General features: G+C 38.2%; 1 protein-coding gene across 4 annotated transcripts in view; it reads left to right on the top strand.

Annotated features, from left to right (window-relative positions):
- The first annotated feature begins 680 nt into the window (after positions 1-680).
- The window catches only part of SMAP1 (small ArfGAP 1), a 72,823-nt gene continuing 49,655 nt past the window's right edge, over positions 681-23,848 (top strand). The window contains exons 1-2 of one of the 4 annotated variants that reach the window (XM_063313255.1): positions 681-1,045; positions 23,636-23,769. In XM_063313255.1, the coding sequence (XP_063169325.1) occupies positions 928-1,045; positions 23,636-23,769 (252 nt within the window). In that variant the 5' untranslated portion in view covers positions 681-927. The remainder of the gene's footprint in view (positions 1,046-23,635; positions 23,770-23,848) is intronic. The other 3 variants (XM_063313273.1, XM_063313264.1, XM_063313281.1) reach the window with 3 other exon arrangements.

The following is a 23,848-nucleotide window of genomic DNA, read 5'->3' as shown; positions in this document are numbered from 1 at the left end:
TGAGGTTTTCCATAGCAGTGGTCTTCTTGGAAGTATCCCTAAAGTTGTGATTCCCAGATTCTTTCTCCGAACCTGAGTGTTGCATCTTCAGACGAGAAATTACAGACGCCCAGCGCGGGCAGTTGTGCTCTGAGTGGGAAATCTGGCGGATAGACGCAATTCGAACCCGCGAGGAAAAGGCTGCTCCACCCCCGCTCGCGCTTCCAATCCTCTCGCAGGCGGATGGATACACACTGGCTTGGAATGCTTGACACCCAGCCGGAAAGTTCTTTTGCGGGTGGATGGCCGCACTCTTTTTGGAGCATCGCGAGATACCAGAAAGAGTCGTCTTCACTCCTTGGAGAATATTACTCAGAAGTTACTCATTTAAAGGGGAGGGGGAGCGTGTCACCCGAGGGAAGTGCAAGAAGTCTACTCTTTCTACAGCTCTCTCCCCCAGCGCGAGCTGCGAACCCCAGAAGAACTTTGTCAAGGAGAAAGGAGGGCGCGGGAGAGGGAGCGGGAAGGGAGCGAAAGACGCGTCACCCCGGGAACGCTGAGAAAGGTGTCAGGAACCAGTTCTGGCGCAAGCGGATGCGGGCACTTGCCAGTAGTAGTTCCGGTTGAGAACGTCGACGCAGCTCCGCCTTACCTGGCTTGACGTCCCGGCGGCTGCTGGTTGGCTGGGCTGGCGCGCCCGCCTCGCCCAGTCGCCGTGACGGAGGAGGAGGGAGAACGAGAGCGAGCAAGGAGCGGCAGGAGGGGAAATAGGAAGCGCTGCCGCCACCGCTCTCAGGTTGCCGGCTCTGGCTGAAGTTCTTCCTCTGGGTCGTCTGAGTGCGCCGGCCGCCTTCGGCCCTGCTCCTCTCCCTCGCCGCCTCTCTCTTTTCCTCCCCGTGCACGTTCTCCCCCTTCCCCGCCCGCCCCTTTGCCCTCCTTCCCTTCGCCATGTCCACCCGCTCCTGCCGGGAAAAGGCGCAGAAGCAGAACGAGCAGCACCAGGCCATCCTCGCCAAGCTCTTGCGGGAGGAGGACAACAAGTACTGCGCGGACTGTGAGGCCAAAGGTGCGCGGGGGGGGGGGCGTTGGAGGGGAAGGCGGCGTGGCTTCCGAGGCTCCCGGGCGGGGCGACAGGTGAATGGAGGTGATGGGTGACCCAGGTGAAGGGGGCATCTCTGGTTCAGGCGAGACGTTAAGGCACGAGGTGGGCTTCTTGGGCTTTGGTGTAGCGTATTAGGTGAATGTAGCCATTGGGGTGTATAAATCATGCTTTGTGGCTTCGCTTATTCTAGGGACCCCCTTGCTTGTGGTTGTTCAGTAAGCCATGATGGCTTAGTGCAATATGTACGGTTTCGTTTAAGGGTGGTGATCAGCAGCTGTGGAAGCATGTGGCAATAGCACTTTCTGTGGTCATTTAATTGTATGATTGTCTTCAATTTATCTTTCTGATTTCTGGTGTTCTAATTATAAACAATTTTTTTATTGGGTTCCTTACATTATTTTATTGTGTTCATTAATGTAACAATAATAAAATATGGGGTGATATATACACTTCCAGCTATAAATCTGTCTATACTTCCATGAATGGATTAGATCATTACATTATTTCAGAGTCAGGAAAAGCTTTGTGGTTATATGTAATGTTTGCCCTAGAGCCCTCTCAGTTTGTATTGCTTTTGCTCAGTTCTCAGTCCTGGCTAAAGAAAGATATGAGTCATATCAGAAGGCTAATACTGCTTTTCCTGAGTGCACATAAGGAAGTAGCTACCTTTATAAATACTGAATTACTTCAAGGAAACATTGGCACACTGAGAATAAAAGAGAGAATCCTGATTTCAAAAGTTAGTGGAATGTAATACTGTGGATTTTTATAATTGCATTTAGGCCCAGTGATTCATTTGCTTAATAAAACACCTGAAATGTCATTTCCTGATTTTCCAAATTCAGTGTATTTCTCTTGTGTAATTTTCAAATCTGTGAACTTTGCAAATAGAAATTAAGTTTTCTGTTATAGAAAATTGTAAAATCAAATTTAAAACAGTCCATTCCAAACTGCTTTTAAATATGATATTCTTTATTAAGAATGTAGAAATGGTAGTAAAGACATTTATATTAGGAATCTTAGATAACAAACTAAGGGGTAGGGAAGTATTCCAGACCATCTGTACATTTTTCCTTTGAGTGAGATTGATTTTTTTTTCCTGTTTCTAAGATGAGGCCCACTTTTAAGGTTGATTCAGGCTTGATTTATTTTACCTTACCTCCTGTTTCCTTCATCTGCCTTAGAATATTACATTTCTGCAATTTTTGAAGATGTTGACAGAAAATATTTTCTCAGAATTACTTTATGAGGAAGAGGGGAGTATGATTTGTGGAAGAAATTGAGATATGCGCAGTACACATTTATCAAATTTAAATTTATTGCCACCTTGATTGACCAGACTGTTGCCGGACAGAGTCCTTCTGGTTGCAACTCGCTTTCCATTCATCTCGAATCCTGGCTTTTCTTCTCCAGGTTTGGCCAAAGTCCTTGACTATTGGATCTTCCCATCTCTTTGGAGGTCGGCCAATAGGTCTTTTTACTTCTCTTGGATACCATTCAGCAACTGCTGTTGTCCAACGGCCATCCAACATGCGCAGATTTATTTATAAATATAAATAAATTGTATAAATACAATTATTTATTGTACTATTATATATCTGCATGTAGGTAATCTGTATATAAAATTACACATTGGTATTTTATGATCTGTAAAGAGCAGTGTTCTTTGAATATTTGTAGGACAGGTTTTTCAATAAATTCTCCCAATTGAGTTTACATAAAAGAATTAAGCCCTACTTTATTTAGCAGAACCTATTTCTGTATAAATTGGTATAGGTTTGTAGCTTACTTGTATATAAGCAAAATTACTAATACTAGAAGGTGTTGTAAAAATATATTTTAATTATTGCCATTTGTGAAATAGGAAACCTTTAAAATTAAAAAAGATTTCTTGGTAAGAAAAAAATATTCAACAAAAAGAGTCTGGTTTTAGAACAACATTAACGGCTAGCAGACCTGTTATGAATCAACTTTGTAACACTTGAAAGATTGAGTGAAATCCAATGTGTTCTGAGTGGGCTTGAACTATTTCTCTCTGCAACTTCCTGTGAAATTTAAAAAATTGCTCTGGTATTGTGAAGCTCTCCAGGGCAGATTTTGGAGCCCCACCACCATTTTTTCAGCTTCCACCAATGAAAATTGTGTTGGTTGGCAAGACTAAATAATTTGCTTTACATATTAAGAACATAATATGTAAACATAAGCAGTCCACTGCTGGATTGGACCCCTGGCCTATCTAGTCCAGGAGTTTGTTCTCACAGTGGCCTACCAACTGCACAAGGAAGCCCACTAGTCTCCCAGCAGATGGCCTTCAGAGGCTGTCACACTGCCAGCAAGGCTAATAGTGATTGATCCCCATGACTTCCATGAATTGGTCCAACCCTTTTTTGAAGCCAGCCAACCAGGTAGCCAGCACCACATCTCGTGGTAGTAAATTCCAAAGTTTAATTATGCCTTGTGTAAAAACAAACATCGGTTTGTCTGACCTTATTCTTCCAGGATTCAATTTCATTGGGTGAAATTGAAGTCCATAATCACTGGATGAAATTGAAGTCCATAATCAGGAATAATCTTTATTTAGAATGACTTGCATAAAAATCTTCATGTTCTGAAATTTAAACATTTTAGTAATCCAATTGACAAAATGTTTCATAGGAATTATTTCCAGAATTTTTTTTAATAAATATACTTTTTTTCCTCTAGAAAAATGAAAAAAGACCCCAGGAAAAAGTGGAGTAGAAGGCATTTGTTTTCTGTGCTTTCCTTTTTTTCCATATTTAGGCTTTAGATATGGAGTAATAAAGCCTTTTTAAAAAGGAATATGAACTCTTGCTGTACATTAAAAAATATTTGAATGTGACTCATTACAGACACATTTAGAGTTTTTGAAATACTGTATGATGTCAAAAAGGATTTTGGAACATGTGTTTCCTGGGATTTTATGCACTTAATTTACCTTTGAATCATTTTTCTGAGACAAAAAATCTTGCTCTGTTTTCACTGGTTAAAAACAAGCCTGTACAGAATCAATTTATAAATTTATAATTTATTTATAAAACACATTTCTAGGGCTGCCTGACTCCAGAATGACTTGGCTGCCTTACAAAAAGAAAGAAACATTGTAGTATCATGAAAGCTGATAGTCACCCAAAGGGAACAATAAAAACCCACTTTCCCATATAGTCCCCAACGTATAGGGGCCCATCAATCATCCTATTCCAGGGCTTGGGACAAGATTCAGGGGTCCAAAGCTTGTTTAAAGGGAGGGTGGGTAGGTGCAGTTTAAAGCTCTGAGGGAATGCTGTTCTGGGGTCAGGTGCTACAACAGAGTACTCTTCCTGGGTCCTGCTAGATGACTCTGTTTCATTAATAGGACCCAGAACCAACTCTGTCTAATTGTATAGGATGGATAGAAGCCAAGGGGGACCAATGGTCCCACAGATAACTACCTCCTGTGCTATGTAGGACTTTATAAGTGATAACGAGTACCTTGAATTGCACCCAGAACCTGTTGGTAACCAGTGCAGCTTGCAGGACAGAGGTGTTACATGGGCATTATGAGATCTGCCCATAACTGCTCCCAGTGCTGCATTTTGGACCAACTGTTGTTTTTGAGTGGTTTCCAGGAGCAGTCTCATGTAGAGCATATTGCAGTAGTCTACATGCAAGGTTACTAAGGCATGAGTGACTGTAAGCAGGGTCTCCTGGTCTAGGAATGGGTGCAGCTGGTACACAAGATGGATCTCTACAAAGGCCTTCCTGGCCACAGTTGCCGTCTGTTCCTTGAACAGGAGCTGAGAGTCCAGGTAGACTCCCATATTGCACACCAGCCTCAGATGGGTAAGTACAGCCCCATTCAGAAATGAAAATGGAAAATCCTCTGAGTCAGGTGGCCTAAGAACCCACAGCCACTTGATCTTGCTAAAGTTAGCTTGAGTCTGTTCCTCCCCATCCAGGCTCCAATAGCCTCAAGGCACAGGGACAAGAGGTTGACAGCATCACTTGGCTGGTTCAAAGTCAAGATGAGACAGCTGAGTGTCATCAGCATACTAATGATATCTGATCCCAGACTGATGGATGACTTCACCCAACAACTTCATGTAGATGTTAAAACAGGGTTCAACTTTGAGCAAATCCAAGCAATTTCATCCACCAGATGCCTACAGTATTCTTCACAGTGGCCTATTAGATGATCCTTTTGTCCATTCCTGCCCAACAAAGAATGGTTCACCTGAAAAGGGCTGTCTCTGTGGATGCAGAAAACAGCAGAGAAATATGTTTCACTTTTATCACTGTGAGGTTATCCCTAGTATGGGATCATTCAGGTTTACTCTTCAGTTTCCTTCAATGGCACTCTAGGTGTCTCTTCTAATGTTTTATTTCCTGGAGGTCATCAGAAAACCAGGGAATTCTCCGGGATCAACAAACAGCAAGAGGCCACTGAAGAGTGATCTAATCCAAGGTCTTCATCTGTCTGTTTCAGAGAGAGAATAAGTCCTCAGTCAGACATCCACCATATTCTCAGGGAAAGCCCCAAGCTCCCCCTGGAAGGCCTATGGGTTTCTTAGAAGTCTGGAGCAGACTGGTCTAATAGGTCCTTCCTTCTGGGGGCAGGGAGCAGCACCAGCAATGACACAAAGTGATTAGAGAGTGGTGTGACCATAACAAAGGACTAATGATAACATCCTGACTTTCAGATCACATTGCCCTAAGATGAAATCCAGATCTAGTGTGTGACCTCTGGTATGCTTCAGACAATCATTTGAATCAGGTTCATGGTTGCTATAGTGGCCATGAACTCCTGAGCTGCCCCAGACTATTCCCACCAGAAGCTGGTTAAAGTCACCAAGGACTATCAAGATTTCACCTCCAGTGAAATAATGTAGCAACTCAGGGATGTAGCTAAGCAGCAGGGAGACTGGTACAGTGGCAACAAACCCAACTGCTCCCAAGTGCCTGGTTTTCATCTCAAGGTCTCATATCCACTTATCTGCAGTGCAGAGTCTCTGAAAGCCATCAAGGCTTCTGTGATGACAACTGCTACTCACCCTCCCCTGCCCCAGAGTTCAGCTAATGCCACACATGAAACCTAGGTAGGCACAACTACAGGAGGGAAATACTTCCTTCTGGGCCCACCAAGCCTTAGTTATATATGCCAAGCTGGCTGCTGCTTTCATGATCAAATCATGGGTAAGGATATTCTTACTGCAAATTGAGCTAGCGTTTAATGGCAAAAAAAAACAGTGCCATCAAGGATCCAATGACCTAGTATCAGGTGAATTCTGAGGGCTGGAAGGCAGATCAATTTGAGCTATCAACCGTAGCACCCCTATGAATGTCAGATTCCTATCATCTCTCTCTCTGCCCAAAACTATGCTGACGCTATCACCTGCTTTCATTTCTCCTTCTATTCCAGCCCTGCCTTCACCCTCTCCAACCATGAAACTTACTCAACCAACTTCCACACCCTCCAAGTCATTGCCTAGCTGTTCCTGCCCTCAGCACTCAGCAGACAACGAGGGCCAGGCTGAGTGAATCAGCCAACCAACCAACCAAACACACCAGCAGCCACTCATCCTCTCACAAATCCCCATTCTTCCAGTCCAGAACAGACCTCAGATTAAATGCAGGCTATGCAGTGGGCAGGTGGTAAAGAAGTCTAACAGAATAATCTCAAAGGACCCAGACCTGGGAATCAGCAGCTGCATATATGTTCTTCAGCCCAGCCTTGTTCCCACTGCCACAGTCAAGCACATCATATCAGAATTACCATTAAAAGATTACAACAGAAGCTCAGTTTAGCATTGTAAAGTAACATATTTCTACCCCAGTCTACCAATAAGCCAATACTTCTCTTTGGGTTGTAAACATCTGAGGCAGTGTTTCTTAATGTTTTTTTCTCAGAATCCCTTCCCACTTTTAAAAATTATGGAGGACCCCGAGAGAGCTTTTGTTTGTATGGGTAATATTTATCAATATTTACTGTATTAAAAATTAAAATTGATGCATTTGCTGCCCCTACTGCCTCTCACAATTGTTTTATCATTTACAAAGATAAAATTTAGTCAGGATTCTCTAACTGAACTGTAAAGTTTAATTTTAAATATAGTGATAAAATCTTAAGAGAAAACACTATTTACATTAAATATCCCAAAGGTGCAAAACTCAAAGTTCAGTTTTTGTATTTAAAACTAGCAGCTACTATGCATGTTTTGTGATGTCAAAAATATATTACCACATTTCATTTTAACTAGTTTACACAGTTACTGCATATCAGCAGATACTGTAATTGTACAGAACTGTATTGTTCATCTACTGTACAAACCATTAACTGTATTCACACAATGGCTAAACAATAAATGTATTTATTTATTCAAATTTTGTTACTGCCCATCTCCCCCTGTATTTATTTATTTTACTTTGGAGGTCCCACGGACACTGCTGGAGAAATGATATAAGAATTACAAGGAGAATTACCAAATCTTGATTAATATAATAATAGTGGTCTATAAAACCTTTTGATGATGATGTAGTCTGAATGAAAGAAAAAGCTGGAATCTACATCCAAACATCAAAAGATTGCAGGATATATTGGGTGTGCATACACATCTGGGTCGTTAAATTGGATTTATTAAATTGGTCTGTTGATCCGTATCCTGTTAAGAACAAAATGAAAAGTCAGAGTGGCCTGCAAAGAATTATGCTGAAAGATGCCATAGAGCTAAGGATGTGAAAAATGTTCCTATCTTTAAAACAGTGCATTCCAACCCATTCTGGAAGTAGCCTGGCTTTGAAATGAACCACTGTGAGGTCAGACAATGTCTGGAATACTGAGAGTGGGTTGAAATGTTCTGAAATGAAACATTTTGCACACTTTTCTTCATAGTTTTTCTCTTGTTTCCATGTTATCCTAAGATGTAACAGAAACAAACTACTGTGTCCAGACACTTTGGTTCTGGATCAAGGTAGGCAAATAAAAATGTTACCCAAAAGAAATGGAGTGGCATTGGTTAAGGATTCTGTGATTCTGTGATTATGGGTGGAGTTATGAGTTTACTTTAAATGATGTTGCAATTTTTCCTAGGATAAACTATGTAGTTGAGAGGTCTTTTGGACCTATTTTGTGGGTAAACTATTTTTACTAGTTACAGTCATATCTGACTTTCCTAAATGTTATTTCCAAGCTAGAGTGATTTCTTACTCTTTTATTGGATTGCCTTTAAAGCTAGTCCTTGCAAAATTGGCCATTGGAAAAACAGTAAAAACGGTATATAGGGGTATGCGCAAAACCAGCAGTGTGTTTCATTTCATGTATGAAAGAAAAACATTGTGGCTTGGAAATTCAGCTGAACTATTCTGGGCAGGCAGCTGTTACTGAAACAAAATTTGGAGGGGTCTTGCCAGGCAAGTAGGAGAGGTTGGCGTGCTTCAGCCCTCTCCTCGTCTTCTTCATGGTCTGTGCACCAGCTGCTTACTGATCTTCAAAGTGGTTTCCTTTCTGGTCCTATCAATTATAGCATACTCAGCCAGTACACTTGCATCTCCTAGCACCTTCCTTTAAGAGCAGAGACATCACACTGACAACAAAGGTCCGCATAGTTAAAGCAATGGTATTCCCCATAGTGACATATGGCTGCGAGAGCTGGACCGTAAGGAAGGCTGAGAGAAGGAAGATTGATGCTTTTGAACTGTGGTGCTGGAGGAAAATTCTGAGAGTGCCTTGGACTGCAAGAAGATCAAACCAGTCCATCCTCCAGGAAATAAAGCCAGACCGCTCACTTGAGGGAATGATATTAAAGGCAAAACTGAAATACTTTGGCCACATAATGAGAAGACAGGACACCCTGGAGAAGAGGCTGATGCTAGGGAGAGTGGAAGGCAAAAGGAAGAGGGGCCGACCAAGGGCAAGATGGATAGATGATATTCTAGAGGTGATGGACTCGTCCCTGGAGGAGCTGGGTGTGTCGACGACCGACAGGAAGCTCTGGCGGGGGCTGGTCCATGAAGTCACGAAGAGTCGGAAGCGACTGAACGAATAAACAACAAAAGCACCTTCCTTCCGCTTACTTCCTATTACAGGTAGTCCTCGTTTAGTAACCACAGTTGGGGCTGACAACTCAGTCATTAACCAAAGCAGTTGCTAAGTGAAAACTCATGTGACAGCAGCATTACCATTTTACTTCAGCTTTCCTTTTCTTTACAGCATCAGGATATGACCCCAACAGCTGCGTGAGCCCAAACAGCAGGGAAGGTTTCTTGAACTTGACTCATGAGGAAACTGGGTAAAAGAGCCAATTTTATAGCCCTTTTCCCCCACTCCTTGCCCTTTGGAGTGCTCACTCCAGCATTGGGATAATTAGCAAGAAAGTAATTGAAGTTTGTATTTACATTTATTAGAGAGGAAGAGATTACAAGAGAGTAAGCAGGCACACAATGGGGAATACACATCAAAAAGAATTGGATATTATCAATATACAGTACAGAATTTTTTGAAACTTTAAAACGTAAAAAAATTCCAACCTGCTTCAGTTATTCTGTCTTGTGGTTCAGACAATGATTTTTTTTGTAAGATCTGTCATTGTCCCCATCCTTGTATTTCATTTTCAGATTGAGAATGTGTTTAATTCTGTGTAATGTTAAATTTAGAAACCTGAATAAGCCATTTCTTTTACAAGACCATTATTACTTATTTTAAATGCCCTCTGAAGTTTGCATCTTCCTTCTGGATTTATTTTTTCTAGGATAAGAGGATAACTTCATCTCCAAATGTTGAAGGTTTTATTAAATCTAGCTTGATAATTGCTAGGGTTTGAGAACAATAGTCTCTAGGGAATATGCTCAATTAATTATCAAAAGTGAGAATTTAATGTTATTTTAAGTATTAAAAAAAGTTTTTTACAGTTCAATACAATTTAAATAAGATTCACACATGTTCCCACAATTATTTGTTTTATATCTTATAACTCAAGTGCTCCTGGGATTCTTCTGCTGATAAATTATATTCAAACTCTTGCTCTTGGTTGATAAAAAGGTTTTGGGAGGTAACTGTATGTTGCCTTGTTAATTATTCTGGAAGATCTGAAAGTTCTTTTTTTTTTCTGGTGTGAGATACTGAAGCTTCATCTAGATGTGATACCTAGAAATTCACAACTAGAATTGTGATGTTATTTTTTTTTTAAAAAGAGGAAAAGGATTGTTAACCTTTTCCTTCATTGCTTTTTTTCCGCAGTGAAAGTTCTTCTCCACCATTTCCCAGTTATTTATTATCTTAAGGTAAAATTCACTTGTGAAATGCCGGTGGAGGATTACTTTTCTTCGGTGTGCTATTGCCAATTATTATATTATTGAGAATTAACCCGTTTATGTGCATATGGGTGTGCCTTTCATTTTCAGCATCATTTATTACTTTTTAATGGCTGTTTCCTGGATCAATATGTGCAGTCTCAAATTTATGCCTGCAGCTGTATTAGATTAGCATCAACATGTATATATTGATGAGTTTATATCTCCTTTATTTAGACAAACAGCTCTTCTTTTGGGGGAATATCACATTTTTGTTATAATTGCTTCCTTGAATACTTTCTCACTGTTTGTATATGCCTCATTTGTGTTTTCATTTCTGGTTTGCTATACATGTATAATTAAGCAAGAGGTAAAGAAAAGCTGTCATGTTTGCTTTCTATTCAAATGTGTGCTCGCAGAAGGGTCAGACAAATTACTATGGGTACATTGTTGTTCGATGTTGTTTGTGTGTATGTACAGTATACGCACATACATAGAGTTGCATATGTAGCTAATGTACTTAATAGAACTGGAAATATTTGAATCTTTTTTCAGAGTCATGATACATTAGGTAAATATATATATATATAGAGAGAGAGAGAGAAGACTAAACAGGAGAAATTATGTCACAGACAAAGATTAAGAGCAACTATTTCAAGGTTGTTTTTTATGCCCAGGTTTTCTACAAAAATTAAATAGTAATATGTCAGTCTTTAACACTGCACCTTCATATGTTCCAGATAACCATGATAGAGTGAGAAAAGATTAAAGATTGGAATTGTGAAACGGAGTGAATAGATGCTCTGGAAATATTTGGACAACCTTTGAGGGGCCCTAAGTGCAACTTGAATAATTTAGCAAGGTTGACCATGTTAGTAGCAGACTAAATAGATTGTGACTCTAGGGCATCTTTACCTTTCAGTTGTTGGAGGAAAAAAAAAGGAAAGCATGTAAATCAGAGCATGTGTACCTTATTTCAGAGGAGAATAACAATATTGTCACTTTAGGTTTGATCATGTTATTTAAATGCTTACCAGCTCCTTACATGTTAGTTGCATGAGGTGAAACATGTGGTCATTTCCTGGACCTCCAGACCAGGTAGATATGAATGATAATAATAATGATAATAAACCACCTGTCCTTAGACAATTAGGGAATTCACATCCACATACATACATGTATGTAGTTCAGAAATAGCATCTAGAATGGCAAGTTCCATCTTGTCTCTAAGCCACAGAAATAAAATGGCTGATTATGGAAAGGGACATTAATTTAGGGGACAGAAAGAAAGGAAGCAATCTAAATGATGGAGATATGTATATTAAGGTTTTGTAAAGCCTCAATGGAATGCCTTTTGTTTTTAACCATAAGGCAGAAAAAAGCCACTGGGTTTAGAGCCTGCAGCTCCAATAGGCCTATTACAGTACAGCAAGACATTTGTTAGATAAGATTAGACAGTCAAGAATGTGTATATACTGTCATTTGTTCAGTGCATCCTATCTGAATTAGACTCAGCCCTAAAGAAATTGAAGCAGTCAAAACCGTAGCAGTTGGCATTTCAAAGTTCTACTTTGGCATGAAAAATAACCGAAATTAGCAAAGGAGAGGGCTAAAAATAATGAGTAGAAAGTACAGCAGAGTCAACTCTGGGCATATTAAAGGTATGGCTAAAGAAAACTATCAACAGTTGGGCTTTCAGAATTTCCTGCCAATTGAATTTTAGCTAGCTTTCCAAAAGTGATTGATTCCAAGAAACAACAAGTCAATGACGTATAGAACAAAAGGACCATAAGGGATATCCAGGTCATGTGTTACCTACTGATCTACCTTCAAGTTAGAATACTTCAAGATTGGATTGTTTTTTCACCAAGGGTTTAGGCAGCCAATTTTAGATGGTGACTTAAAAGTTAGAAGGCATTTACAGTTATCCAGAGTTTCTTTGCTTTGCATACTAGGAGGATACACAGAGTAAATGATACCAAGTCATTAATTTCCATTTCTACAAATTCAGGTAGCATAGCATGCTGCCATGGATCTATTACTAATGGAGCCTTTCCTCTAAAAAAAACATAAATTGGACTTATGGAACAAGGCAGTGCTAGGTAATGTCAGAAGAAATTGAAAAGATACACTATGTTTACATGCTTTTTACCACAAACTGAAAACTTGTTTAAATAGATTTTTTCTTATCAGCTGACCTAATTATGTTTTTGTATTCTATAAAGGGACTGAAGCGTTTTTACTTTTTATTATATATTTATTGTAATTATTATAATGGAAATCATTTTGATTTTTAATGAAAAGCAGTATAAAATACTGCATATAAATCAATACAATATTTATACCCTCTTATTATTTCAGAATAACTGTCAAGTCTTGACCATTTTTATTTTCTAGAAATGCCAGTATGCCTCTGTCAGCCCTTTGAGGTAGACCAGGCCAGGAAACAATAAATACTAGAACTGTACTTTATTGATATAGGCTGTAAAAACAATCTTGAAAGCCTCACAGTGTTACTCCTTCCTTCCCACTTATAACAAAAAGAGTCAATCTTGAGTTGATTTCCCACATTTTCTCATTTTCCTGGACCCAGCTCATGTTTTACTAATGATTGCCACATGTTTTTTCAAGGTTATCTCTCTAATCCTCTACAGCCTTCACCCAGAAGTATTATACTCATACACTATAAATGTGGATTATGCTTGAAGCTGATGCTTTCATTTATAATTGCCAGCTTCCTGTTTTATTTATTTATGTTTGTGTGTATGGATGGGTGCATGCATACATAAAATCAGCTATGCCAGGAAATCTTGTGAAAACCAAGATATCTGTGGTGCCCATAGGCATCACATTGGCTTTCCATCCTTGAAATAAGTGCAACAATGATGTAACCTTTTCTTTCAGAACTTGATAGTTTTATGCATTTAAACTAGAAATCGTTCTTTTATAAAGGTCATATAGTGTGCACTTTTGTTAGTCATACTTTTTATTAACTTTGGTTTTCTAAAAATGATAAATAAGAAAAAAACCCCACCCTTTAATGGCTTATAGGTTAGCTTGCTGACCATGTGCATACATTCGTTTTGCCACGAGGTGGAACCATGAACCAAGCGAATCACTCTGGTAATCATCCAGTTTGCTTTGCTTTTAAGTTACAGTTCCTTGAATGTCAAGAAAGGCTGGCTGTTAATAAAGAGTGAAGCTATAGAACTCTCTGGGATAGGCAGATGTCAAGAAAGCTATTTTCCTGCTTCCTACCTTGGGAGAGGCACAGGAAACAGTGTGATTGAGACCTTGCATTTTACCATAATGTTCATCCTGTAGCTAGCTAGCTAGCTAATAAAGATAATCTGAACTATAGAAAGTTGAATAGTATTTAAAGGTGTCCTACATTTATAATATATAAATACATTTTGGCACTATTCACTGATAGAGATATCAGAATTATTAGGCATTCAGAATACATATTTAGTACAAATGTTTTAAGATGTCTGAAGTAAGTAATTTTTTATGTTGGTTGAAATTCTGAAAACTAAAATAGTTGCCTTCTATCTATATACAGTAATATTATAGAAAATGACCCTTTCATTTTAAGGAAAGGTTCTTTTCACAGAAAATGAGGTTTGGAGTAAAACCTTTAGAGTTACCTGTAATTCAGGAAAATATTTTGCTTGTATTTTGAAGTTTTCCCCATGTTTTTTAATAATACTTTTAACAGTATTTATATAGAAACCAGATCAGATGGAATTAAAGCCATATTTACATTTTGGCTTCTATTACAAATTGTCTGATTTCCATCCAAAAGATGAACATAGTTCAATGTTACAATCCACCCCCCCCCCCAAGCTTTCTTCTACATAACTATTATATTTGGATGAGGGAAGGCAGAACTTGTGGGATCATTGGAAATGCTGTCTTATAGAATGTAAGCATTGTGTTATATATTTTTAAATAGCTTGATCTCTCATATAATAATGAAATACTGTACATCTTTCTGTCACTGGTAATTTTGATGTAATTAATATTTGTTTGTTTAAGATACATAAAATGTGTTACAGTTAAAAAGACCAGCTTATAAAAATGCAAAAGGATTTCTAATCAATGCAAGCCATAATATCCAAAGATTATCTCTAAATCTTAAAAATGCCATCACTTGAATGGGTATATTTATGGTAAAGTGATAATAGGAGGAGATTTCAGTGAAATATTGGATCCTGAGCTTGATAGAAGATACACCAGCATGAAAAAAACAATTATTAGTGAGGGAAACAATTAAGACTTATATGGAAGAATAGAATTTAATAAACCCCTGGTATTTGATGTATCCAGCTAAAAGAGAATATACATTTTATTTAAGTGTGCACCAGAATTTTTTTAGGCTTGATTATTTTTTATTATCATTGACTTTACATCATCAAATTCAAGAATGTAACATTGAAGTTCGTTATGTATCTGATCAAAGTGCAATTTCCTTGAACTGTGTGTTTCAGAAACTGGTTAAGGTATCAAGAAATTGGTATTTCAGTGTTAGCCTATAGAATGATAAAGGATTTGTACAACAAATGTGGGTAGAGACCTTACAATATTTTGATTTAAATTCAGGAACATCAAGTGCCCAAATTTTTGAATGGGAAGCATACAAAACATATATCTGAGGTTGAATCATTGCTTATGCATCATACAAAAATAAGATTAAAAGTAAAAGGGAAAATAATTTGAAGGATGAACTGAAACATTTATGGGCACAGATGGTTAGATGCCCATCTATGATTTTGCACAGAGAAAAAAAAAATGAATTAAATACTATAATATCACAGCACATAGAATTCATGCTAACATGTTTACGACAGAGGTATTGGAAGAGTTGTGAAAGACCCAGTAAGATCTTGGCTAATCACTTAAAGCAAAAGAAAGATAGGGCAATGATTCCAATTATTAGAGGTGAAAGAGAGGAAATATATAAAACTTCAATGGATATAAGTTGTCTTTAAATTTTTATTCAGAATTATACAGCAAACCAGAGAATGTATCGAATGAAGATACAGAGACTTTTTAAAGTAAAATTAACCTACCAGATTTAGATGATACACAAAAATTAACATTTATTTGCTCTACTATCTGAGGTAGAGATTAAACAAATAATTTTAAAAATGGCAAGTGGTAAAACACCAGGATTAGATGGATTCTCTATTGAGTGGTATAAAACATTTATAGATCTTTTGGTGCCAAAACGTTGTGAAGTGTGTGAAGATAATATTTGATAAGGGAATGCTATCAGTGGCATTTCATCAGGCTTATATTACAGTTATACCAAAAGCAGGTAAAGATCACAGTGTGTTAATTATCGTCCAATCTCATTGATTAATGTTGATACAAAGATTTTAACAGCAGTATTAGCAAATAGATTACAGCAAGTGATATTGTTCATTGTTAAGAATGATCAAGCAGGGTTATAAAAACTAGGCAAGCAGCAGGCAACATTAGGTTAGTTGTAGATCTAATAGACTTGAATAAAAATAAATATCAGTTTGTAATTTTATCATTAGGTGCTGAAAAAGCCTTTGACAAAATATATATGTTTGCCACACTAAACAGGTTAGGATTTCCTTTGGAATTTATAAAATGGATCAAGATATTATATGAGTCACCCACATCTAAAGTAAAGGTTAATGGCATGTTTTCTCTCTCTTTTTTAATCCATTCAGTTGCATCTCATACTTTCCCACTATTTAGAGGAATTAGACAAGGATGTCCATGGTTACCCTTGCTTTTTAAAATCTGTGTGGAACCCTTGGCTTGTGCTATTAGACAACAGAGGGAGATCTGCGGAGTAGTATATAACTCAGTTGAACACAAATTGGTTTTATTTGCAGATGACATCCTTTTGTTTATTTCTAAACCTCACACTACTTTTCCAGTGTTTGATGCAAATGACAGATGGCTTTAGTAAAATAGCAGGATACTCTATTAACTGGTCCAAGTCGGAATTGATGCCAATAGGTGAAAATTTGGTTACCCATCCATTTAAGGAATATCAATTCTGTATTTGTATGGAATCCACGTATACCAGAATATATAATTCAGTAACATGTAATATAAATAAAATATATAGAGAGGTCTCTTCAGATATCGATAGATGGGGGTCATTAAACCTCATCTTTTGGGGAAGGGTGAATACACTCAAAATGAATATTATTCCAAGGTTAATTTATATTATGAGAGGAATACCAGTTCATATATCTGGAAAATATTTTCAGAAAATCCTTTATTTAGAAAATTTCTATGGGGTTCTTCGATTCTGAGAATATTTCTACAGAAAATGCAGTTACCAATTAATGAGAGAGGATTCGGTTTTCCAGATCTGGAGCTATATCACCATGCTTACCTATTGTCAAGTATTAAATACTGAAAGCCAACAATTGGTGTTAATTTTCCGATTTGCGTAACTTTGGAATATATATATACTGTATAGCACCTTTGGTTGGATGGACAGCATTAGGATCTAAATACAGTAAAACTCTAGTATCTCTGGAAACAATTACATCAGAAAGTTATGGAATATACTATCTAATAAAAAAGATTCAATCCTTTTTCCCATGCTAAATTGACTTCATGGGAAAAGCCAATTTTAAAAATTGGGAAAAAGATGGTGATATGGAAAAATTGGGTGGAAGTGGGGATATTGACTTTGGACCATCTAATAGATGATGAAGATGAATTTTTAACATACGCTGTGTTAAGAGATAAATATCTATCAGATGTAACCCAATGGCAATACTTAGTTACATTTGTTAACAACATTGTTTGGACCATCAGCATTTTCAGCTTCTGAAACACCTGAGATACTAGAACAACTTGTTAAATCTTTCAAAACTAAAAAAAACTATTAATTTTTATAGATATTCGTTATCAATAAATCAATTTCATATGCAGATGCTAAGAAATGAGTGGAATAAAGAATTAGTGATTCCTATATTGCCTAGACAATGGGAGAGTGTCTTAACTTCTATAGCAAGAGTGTCAGTGGACCTCAAATTGTGACATGCAACAAAAAATAATATTTAGAATTTATTGGACTCCATTACGTTTGCATAGAAAAGAACTATTAAAAACAGCATTTTGTTGGAGATGTGTTTTAAAGAAGCATTATCCTTATTACGTGTTTTTATGATGTCCTATACATACTAAGTTTTGGGAGGAAGTAGTGGACTATATATATATGACTGTGACAAAAGCTGAAATTTTCAGAGGATAATATTCTCTTGAACCTCATACCTAGTACATGGAATTTGACAACTGGACAACATAAATGGATTCTCTGTGCCCTTACTATGGCTAAAAGACTGATATCGCAACACTGGAAAGTTAGATGTATGGTCCCATTCACTCAGTGCATTGAAGACCTGATTAAGCTTGCTACTTATGACCAGATTGTCTATAGGCGTAGACTTCGTTATGGATAAGTATAATGAAATATGGAACTCATTTCTACAAAATATAGTAGGTTAAAAAAAAAGATTTGTTGTTTATTCGTTTAGTCGCTTCCGACTCTTCGTGACTTCATGGACCAGCCCACGCCAGAGCTTCCTGTCGGTCGTCAACACCCCCAGCTCCCCCAGGGACGAGTCCGTCACCTCTAGAATATCATCCATCCACCTTGCCCTTGGTCGGCCCCTCTTCCTTTTGCCCTCCACTCTCCCTAGCATCAGCATCTTCTCCAGGGTGTCCTGTCTTCTCATTATGTGGCCAAAGTATTTCAGTTTTGCCTTTAGCATCATTCCCTCAAGTGAGCAGTCTGGCTTTATTTCCTGGAGGATGGACTGGTTTGATCTTCGTGCAGTCCAAGGCACTCTCAGAATTTTCCTCCAACACCACAGTTCAAAAGCATCGATCTTCCTTCGCTCAGCCTTCCTTATGGTCCAGCTCTCGCAGCCATATGTTACTACGGGGAACACCATTGCTTTAACTATGCGGGCCTTTGTTGTCAGTGTGATGTCTCTGCTCTTAACTATTTTATCGAGATTTGTCAAAAAGGGGAACACTAAAGAATGTTCAAACTATCGAACAGTGGCACTCATTTCACATGCCAGTAAGGTAATGCTCAAGATCCTGCAAGGTAGACTTCAGCAGTTCATGGAGCGAGAATTGCCAGATGTACAAGCTGGGTTTAGAAAAGGCAGAGGAACTAGAGACCAAATTGCCAATATCCGCTGGATAATGGAAAAAGCCAGGGAGTTTCAGAAAAACATCTATTTCTGTTTTATTGACTATTCTAAAGCCTTTGACTGTGTGGACCATAACAAATTGTGGCAAGTTCTTAGTGGTATGGGGATACCAAGTCATCTTGTCTGCCTCCTGAAGAATCTGTATAACGACCAAGTAGCAACAGTAAGAACAGACCACGGAACAACGGACTGGTTTAAGATTGGGAAAGGACTACGGCAGGGCTGTATACTCTCACCCTACCTATTCAACTTGTACGCAGAACACATCATGCGACAAGCTGGCCTTGAGGAATCCAAGGCTGGAGTTAAAATCTCTGGAAGAAACATTAACAATCTCAGATATGCAGATGATACCACTTTGATGGCTGAAAGCGAAGAGGAACTGAGGAGCCTTATGATGAAGGTGAAAGAAGAAAGTGCAAAAGCTGGCTTGCAGCTAAACCTCAAAAAAACCAAGATTATGGCAACCAGCTTGATTGATAACTGGCAAATAGAGGGAGAAAATGTAGAAGCAGTGAAAGACTTTGTATTCCTAGGTGCGAAGATTACTGCAGATGCTGACTGCAGTCAGGAAATCAGAAGACGCTTAATCCTTGGAAGAAGAGCAATGACAAAAAAAAAGATAGTTAAGGTTATATAAATGTATTAGAAATTAATATAAATGTACTAAATATTATTTACATTAAATAAGTATATATAGAATTGTAACTCTTAATTCTTATAATGGTATATTTTTTTTCCTTTTTCTGTTGTATTTTTCACTTTTTTAAAGCACTTATCTGTAGTTTTTTTCCTCTCTGAAAATGTATGTATTCACATTATAACTATTTTAGTGTTTTTTCTTTTTCTTTTTCTGTTATTATTTTAAAAGCAATAAAAAATTTAAAAATCTTAAAAATACAATTCCCTATTGAACTAGGTATTTTGTTCAAGTGGTAGAAGTAATGTTTAGAAATAAAAGAAGAACCAAGTTAGTCTTTTGTGTAGATCCAAAGAAAACTATAAAATATAAAAAGCTGCTGCTACTATTTTTTACAAACACTTGTGCTGGAATTCATGCAGAGAGTTTTAGTAACAGAAAGTGAGGGGGAGAGAGAGATTGTCTAATAACAATTATTTCTTCTTACACAACATCTTTGTCAGTATATGTACACGTTGTTGAATCATCCGCAAGTTGTAAAATTGAACAGTAGTAATACAAATGTTCCTGTGGTCTTAGTTCCACATTTAATACATTATGAAGTCACACTAATGCCTGAAAATAATGCTGATAGCACATAACCATTTACCTGATATGAGTATAAACTGTTCCTGGACATACAGCTTTATCTCAGAGCTCCTTTTGGAAGCTTGCATGTCTGAGTATGTGGCCGTGACTTCCTTTCGTATTTAATGGATAATTGAGGCTCACTGGTGGTGAGTGTAAGCTGAAGACGTGGAGAATCTAGTCTCTGATTTTGTGCTCTGGTTCAGTGTAGTTCTCCTTGCTTGACTGCAGAGAAACCAGATCCATTTTGGTTGTCTTATCCCTTGGTTTTTCTCATAAGAGTTTTAATTTTAAAAATTGGTCTTGTGGTTGTTTCTCCCCCTTTTTCCTTCGTCTCATGTCATTTCAATTTTAGTACATATAAATTTTAGTACATCTTGCATTATGGTTTATTAATGTTCTGTTAGCTTCTCTGGGAGCTTTCTGGATTGATGGGTACAAATACTTTAAACAAATAAGCAACTTCAGTTCTAGCAATGTCTGAATAAACCTCTTAAAATCCACTTGAGAGAATAGAAAGTTTGCCTTAACCAAACAAGCAGCTCTCTTCCAGGATAACAACATAATCATCAGAAGTATTTTTATCCCATTCTTCAGCTGAAGAAAGCTCCTAGAGCAGCTTACAAAAATCAATAACAGGGGAGTGTGCTGACTGAAGAGCTTTCACACATATTAACTGTAAACCCTAAAGGGCTATAGAAAAAATAGCTAGAGGGTCAGACACAAAAGCCGCTATGTTTTGAAATCGACAATTTATCATTGTTTGCTAGTAACATGGAAACTTTTCTGTTTCAGTCTTGATTCAAGATTCTTCAGCATTGTTGTGTTCAGTATAGTTAATAGTCTCAAAAATTCAGAATTAAGACGTCAAATATAGTTGCTTGGAAAAAAAACAAGACATGTGCAGGCCATCGACAATTTCCAACAGACCATATATTGTCTACTTACACAGTTTTGATAACCCTTCACCTACTGACCTTCCTTCTACTATAGAGTTACACGATAGCTTAAATCTTTCCATTTGAACTAATGTTTCTGGTGGCATTTTGTCTATAATTGATCTTGACAGAGAGATGGATTGGAGCTGCATTTTATCCATGAATAGTTCATCCTTGTCTGCAGTACATGGGGAAATGGGCTATCTAGGTCAAGATGGATGTATTATTTTTATTTTGGACTAAGTGCAACACTTTTCCTCCTTGCAGGTGTCCCATAAATGGGGTGATGTCATCAGGTGGCAGTTCTGAAAATCTTAAGACCTTTTTTGCACTTTTAGGAGGCTTGGAGGGGTTTCAGAGTAGAAATTGATGTACTTTCATTTACAGAGACTTAACATATTTATCACTACATTTATTTCATTACAACTTTTTTTTTCTTAAATAGCTTCTGCTGGTGATGTTACCAAAAATGGATGTAACTGAGCACTGTAAGAGCCTGTCTTTAAGTCTACGAAGTGGCAATAAGAGCAGAGTTCTTCAGAGCTGTGCTTATTGTCTTCAGATTACCACCTGGTAGACCTGTTCAGAATTACCTGGGCCTTTTTAGAGAAGGATGCCTGGAATAAGACCTATGAAGGTTGGCCAGATGGTTTTGTTAGTTTCTTGGCAGATAAAGTTACTGTTATCTGCTCAAGGCTGGATACCAGTTGGATGGAATCCACTGTGATGAGCAAAGCACGGTCTTATGTTGTTATCTGGGATTCATTCATTATCCAAGATAGTGGATAAAATCCTCTGTGATGTGAGTTATGACACTTGTGGACTTCATCCATGTCCTCCCTGGCTCCATCAGGCAGCTGGGGTGGAGTGAGTGAGCAGCTGGATCCAGGAAATGTTCAGCACTTTTTTGAAAGTAGGGGGGGTCATGCCATCTATTTTAAAAGAGGTATTTGTGTCCCTTTCTCCCTTGAAGAAGCACTCCTTTGACCCAGCTTCTTTTGACACATTTTAAGGATGGTTTTTGAGAAGGTGGTAGTGGCTCAGCAACTGAGATGGAAAACCCTTGGGAACACAGAGGGGGCAGGGCTGTTGCAGAAAAGGTTCTTGAGTCCAGGGGAGGAAGAAGCATGAGAAAGACAATAACTCCATGTTAATTATACTAGGTATTCTCCTGTTGGGTGGGAGAATTACTTTTGGTAGGCTTTCAAATTTCTTTTACATTACCCTACTAGCAATAAAGAACTTTCCAGAAATCCAAATGTTTCCTAAGGTTGCCAGACTCACAGGGCTTAACAACTATAGACAGTCCTAGAAAAAAAATGGATTATCTAGATTCCTGCCAGTCAAGATTCAGACTCATGCATGGAATGACCATCCTGACCTTGATGCAAGGAGTGCACCCCTGTTGGTTTTGTTAAACCTCTCAGCAGCATTTGAAACAATCAAGTGTGGTTGGTACCTTCCTGGGCAGCCCACAGGGGCTGGGAATCAGGGTCTTGTGCTTCTGTTCTACCTGAGTCGGCAGTTGCAGTCTGTAATCTGGGGACAGGAGGGACAGCATTTAAGGCCATGGATGTTTCAGTACAGAGCGCTATAGGGTTCAGTGCTCTTCCCATGTCAGTTAACATCTATATTATGTTGCTTAACATACACATGAATCTGCTGGGATAAATAATCTGGTGGTTTGTGGGGGGTGTTATCATTATATGGATGTTACCTAATTGTATGCTGCTACCCTGGAACAGGGATGCTGTGGAAAGCTTGAACTGTGACTGAGGCTGTCAGGATTTGGACTGAATGGAATAAACTTACATGGAATCCATCCAAGACTGAGTTGCTTTTTGTCAATAAAATCCAGGAACTTCAGCACCTGTAGACTCTAGATAGAGTGGCATTCCTCCTGAAGGGCTTGATTTGTGATTTAGGAATCCTCTTGGACTTGTGGTTGCTGTTTAAACAACAAGTGGAGGTGATGGCCAGGGGTGGCTTTGCCCAGCTTTGACTGATACCCCGCTTATCTATGTGGACAAGGATGCCTTGGTGGCAGTATCTCATGGTTCAATCCATATTCAGTTGAATTACTTATGATGAAGCTGCAATTGGTTCAAAATTTAGCAGCCAGGTTGTTGAGGGGACAATCACATCATTGTCGAATTACTTAAGGCACTGCACTGGTTGCTAGTTGGCTTACAAGCCCAATTCAAAGTGTTGTTGATGGCCTACAAAGATCCATTATTGCATAGCATTGGGTTACATTAGGCACCAACTTGCCAAGTTTAAATATTCCTGTTTCGCAAGAACATATTGTAGCAAAAAAGCCTGCTCAGAATCCTTATTCTACCTAAGGTGTGGTGAACATGCAGCCTGTGTATTTGGAACTCCTTGCTTCCAGAGGTTCAAGCAGCCCCTTCCCTCTTGACATTTTGTAAAGCTGTTAAAACAGCACTGATGTACCATGCTCTTAACCAGGTTTAAAAAATTTCTGGTTGCCATCTGCGTGATTTCTACTATGTCTTTCTTTTGCTTTTGTTTTTATCTTGTATTTTTCCTATTTTACACTGCCAAGAATTTAGACATTGAGGTGGGTTATAAAAATGATAAAATAAATAATAAAAGTAGCAAAATGTCACAGTGCTACAAATTGGGCATTATACTGCTAAATTTCAATGATATGATCTAGGGGTGCCCTGGGGACTCTGCGCAGGTTGCAGTTTGCTTGTCTATAATCTAGAGGAGGCTGAAAACAAGTATGTGTATGTACGTGTACATACACACACACCCCAAATATATATTTTTAAATACTGTGTTATACAGCTGTTTAATATTCATACATTTCTCTTAGGTCCACGATGGGCTTCCTGGAATACAGGTGTCTTTATTTGTATCAGATGTGCTGGAATACATCGAAATCTGGGAGTGCATATATCCAGAGTCAAGTCTGTCAATTTGGACCAGTGGACACCAGAACAAATACAGGTTAAAAAGTTAAAGTCAAGTTGTATTATGAGAGATTTTGGGAGAGTTTGTTTCAAAATAGTAGTTAATAAAATGGATC

The sequence above is a fragment of the Candoia aspera genome, chromosome 1, assembly GCF_035149785.1.
Source record: "Candoia aspera isolate rCanAsp1 chromosome 1, rCanAsp1.hap2, whole genome shotgun sequence".
In the NCBI taxonomy this organism is placed as follows: Eukaryota; Metazoa; Chordata; class Lepidosauria; order Squamata; family Boidae; genus Candoia; species Candoia aspera.
The sequence above is the reverse complement of the archived record's forward strand: the minus strand, read 5'-3'. Positions and strand labels throughout refer to the sequence as shown.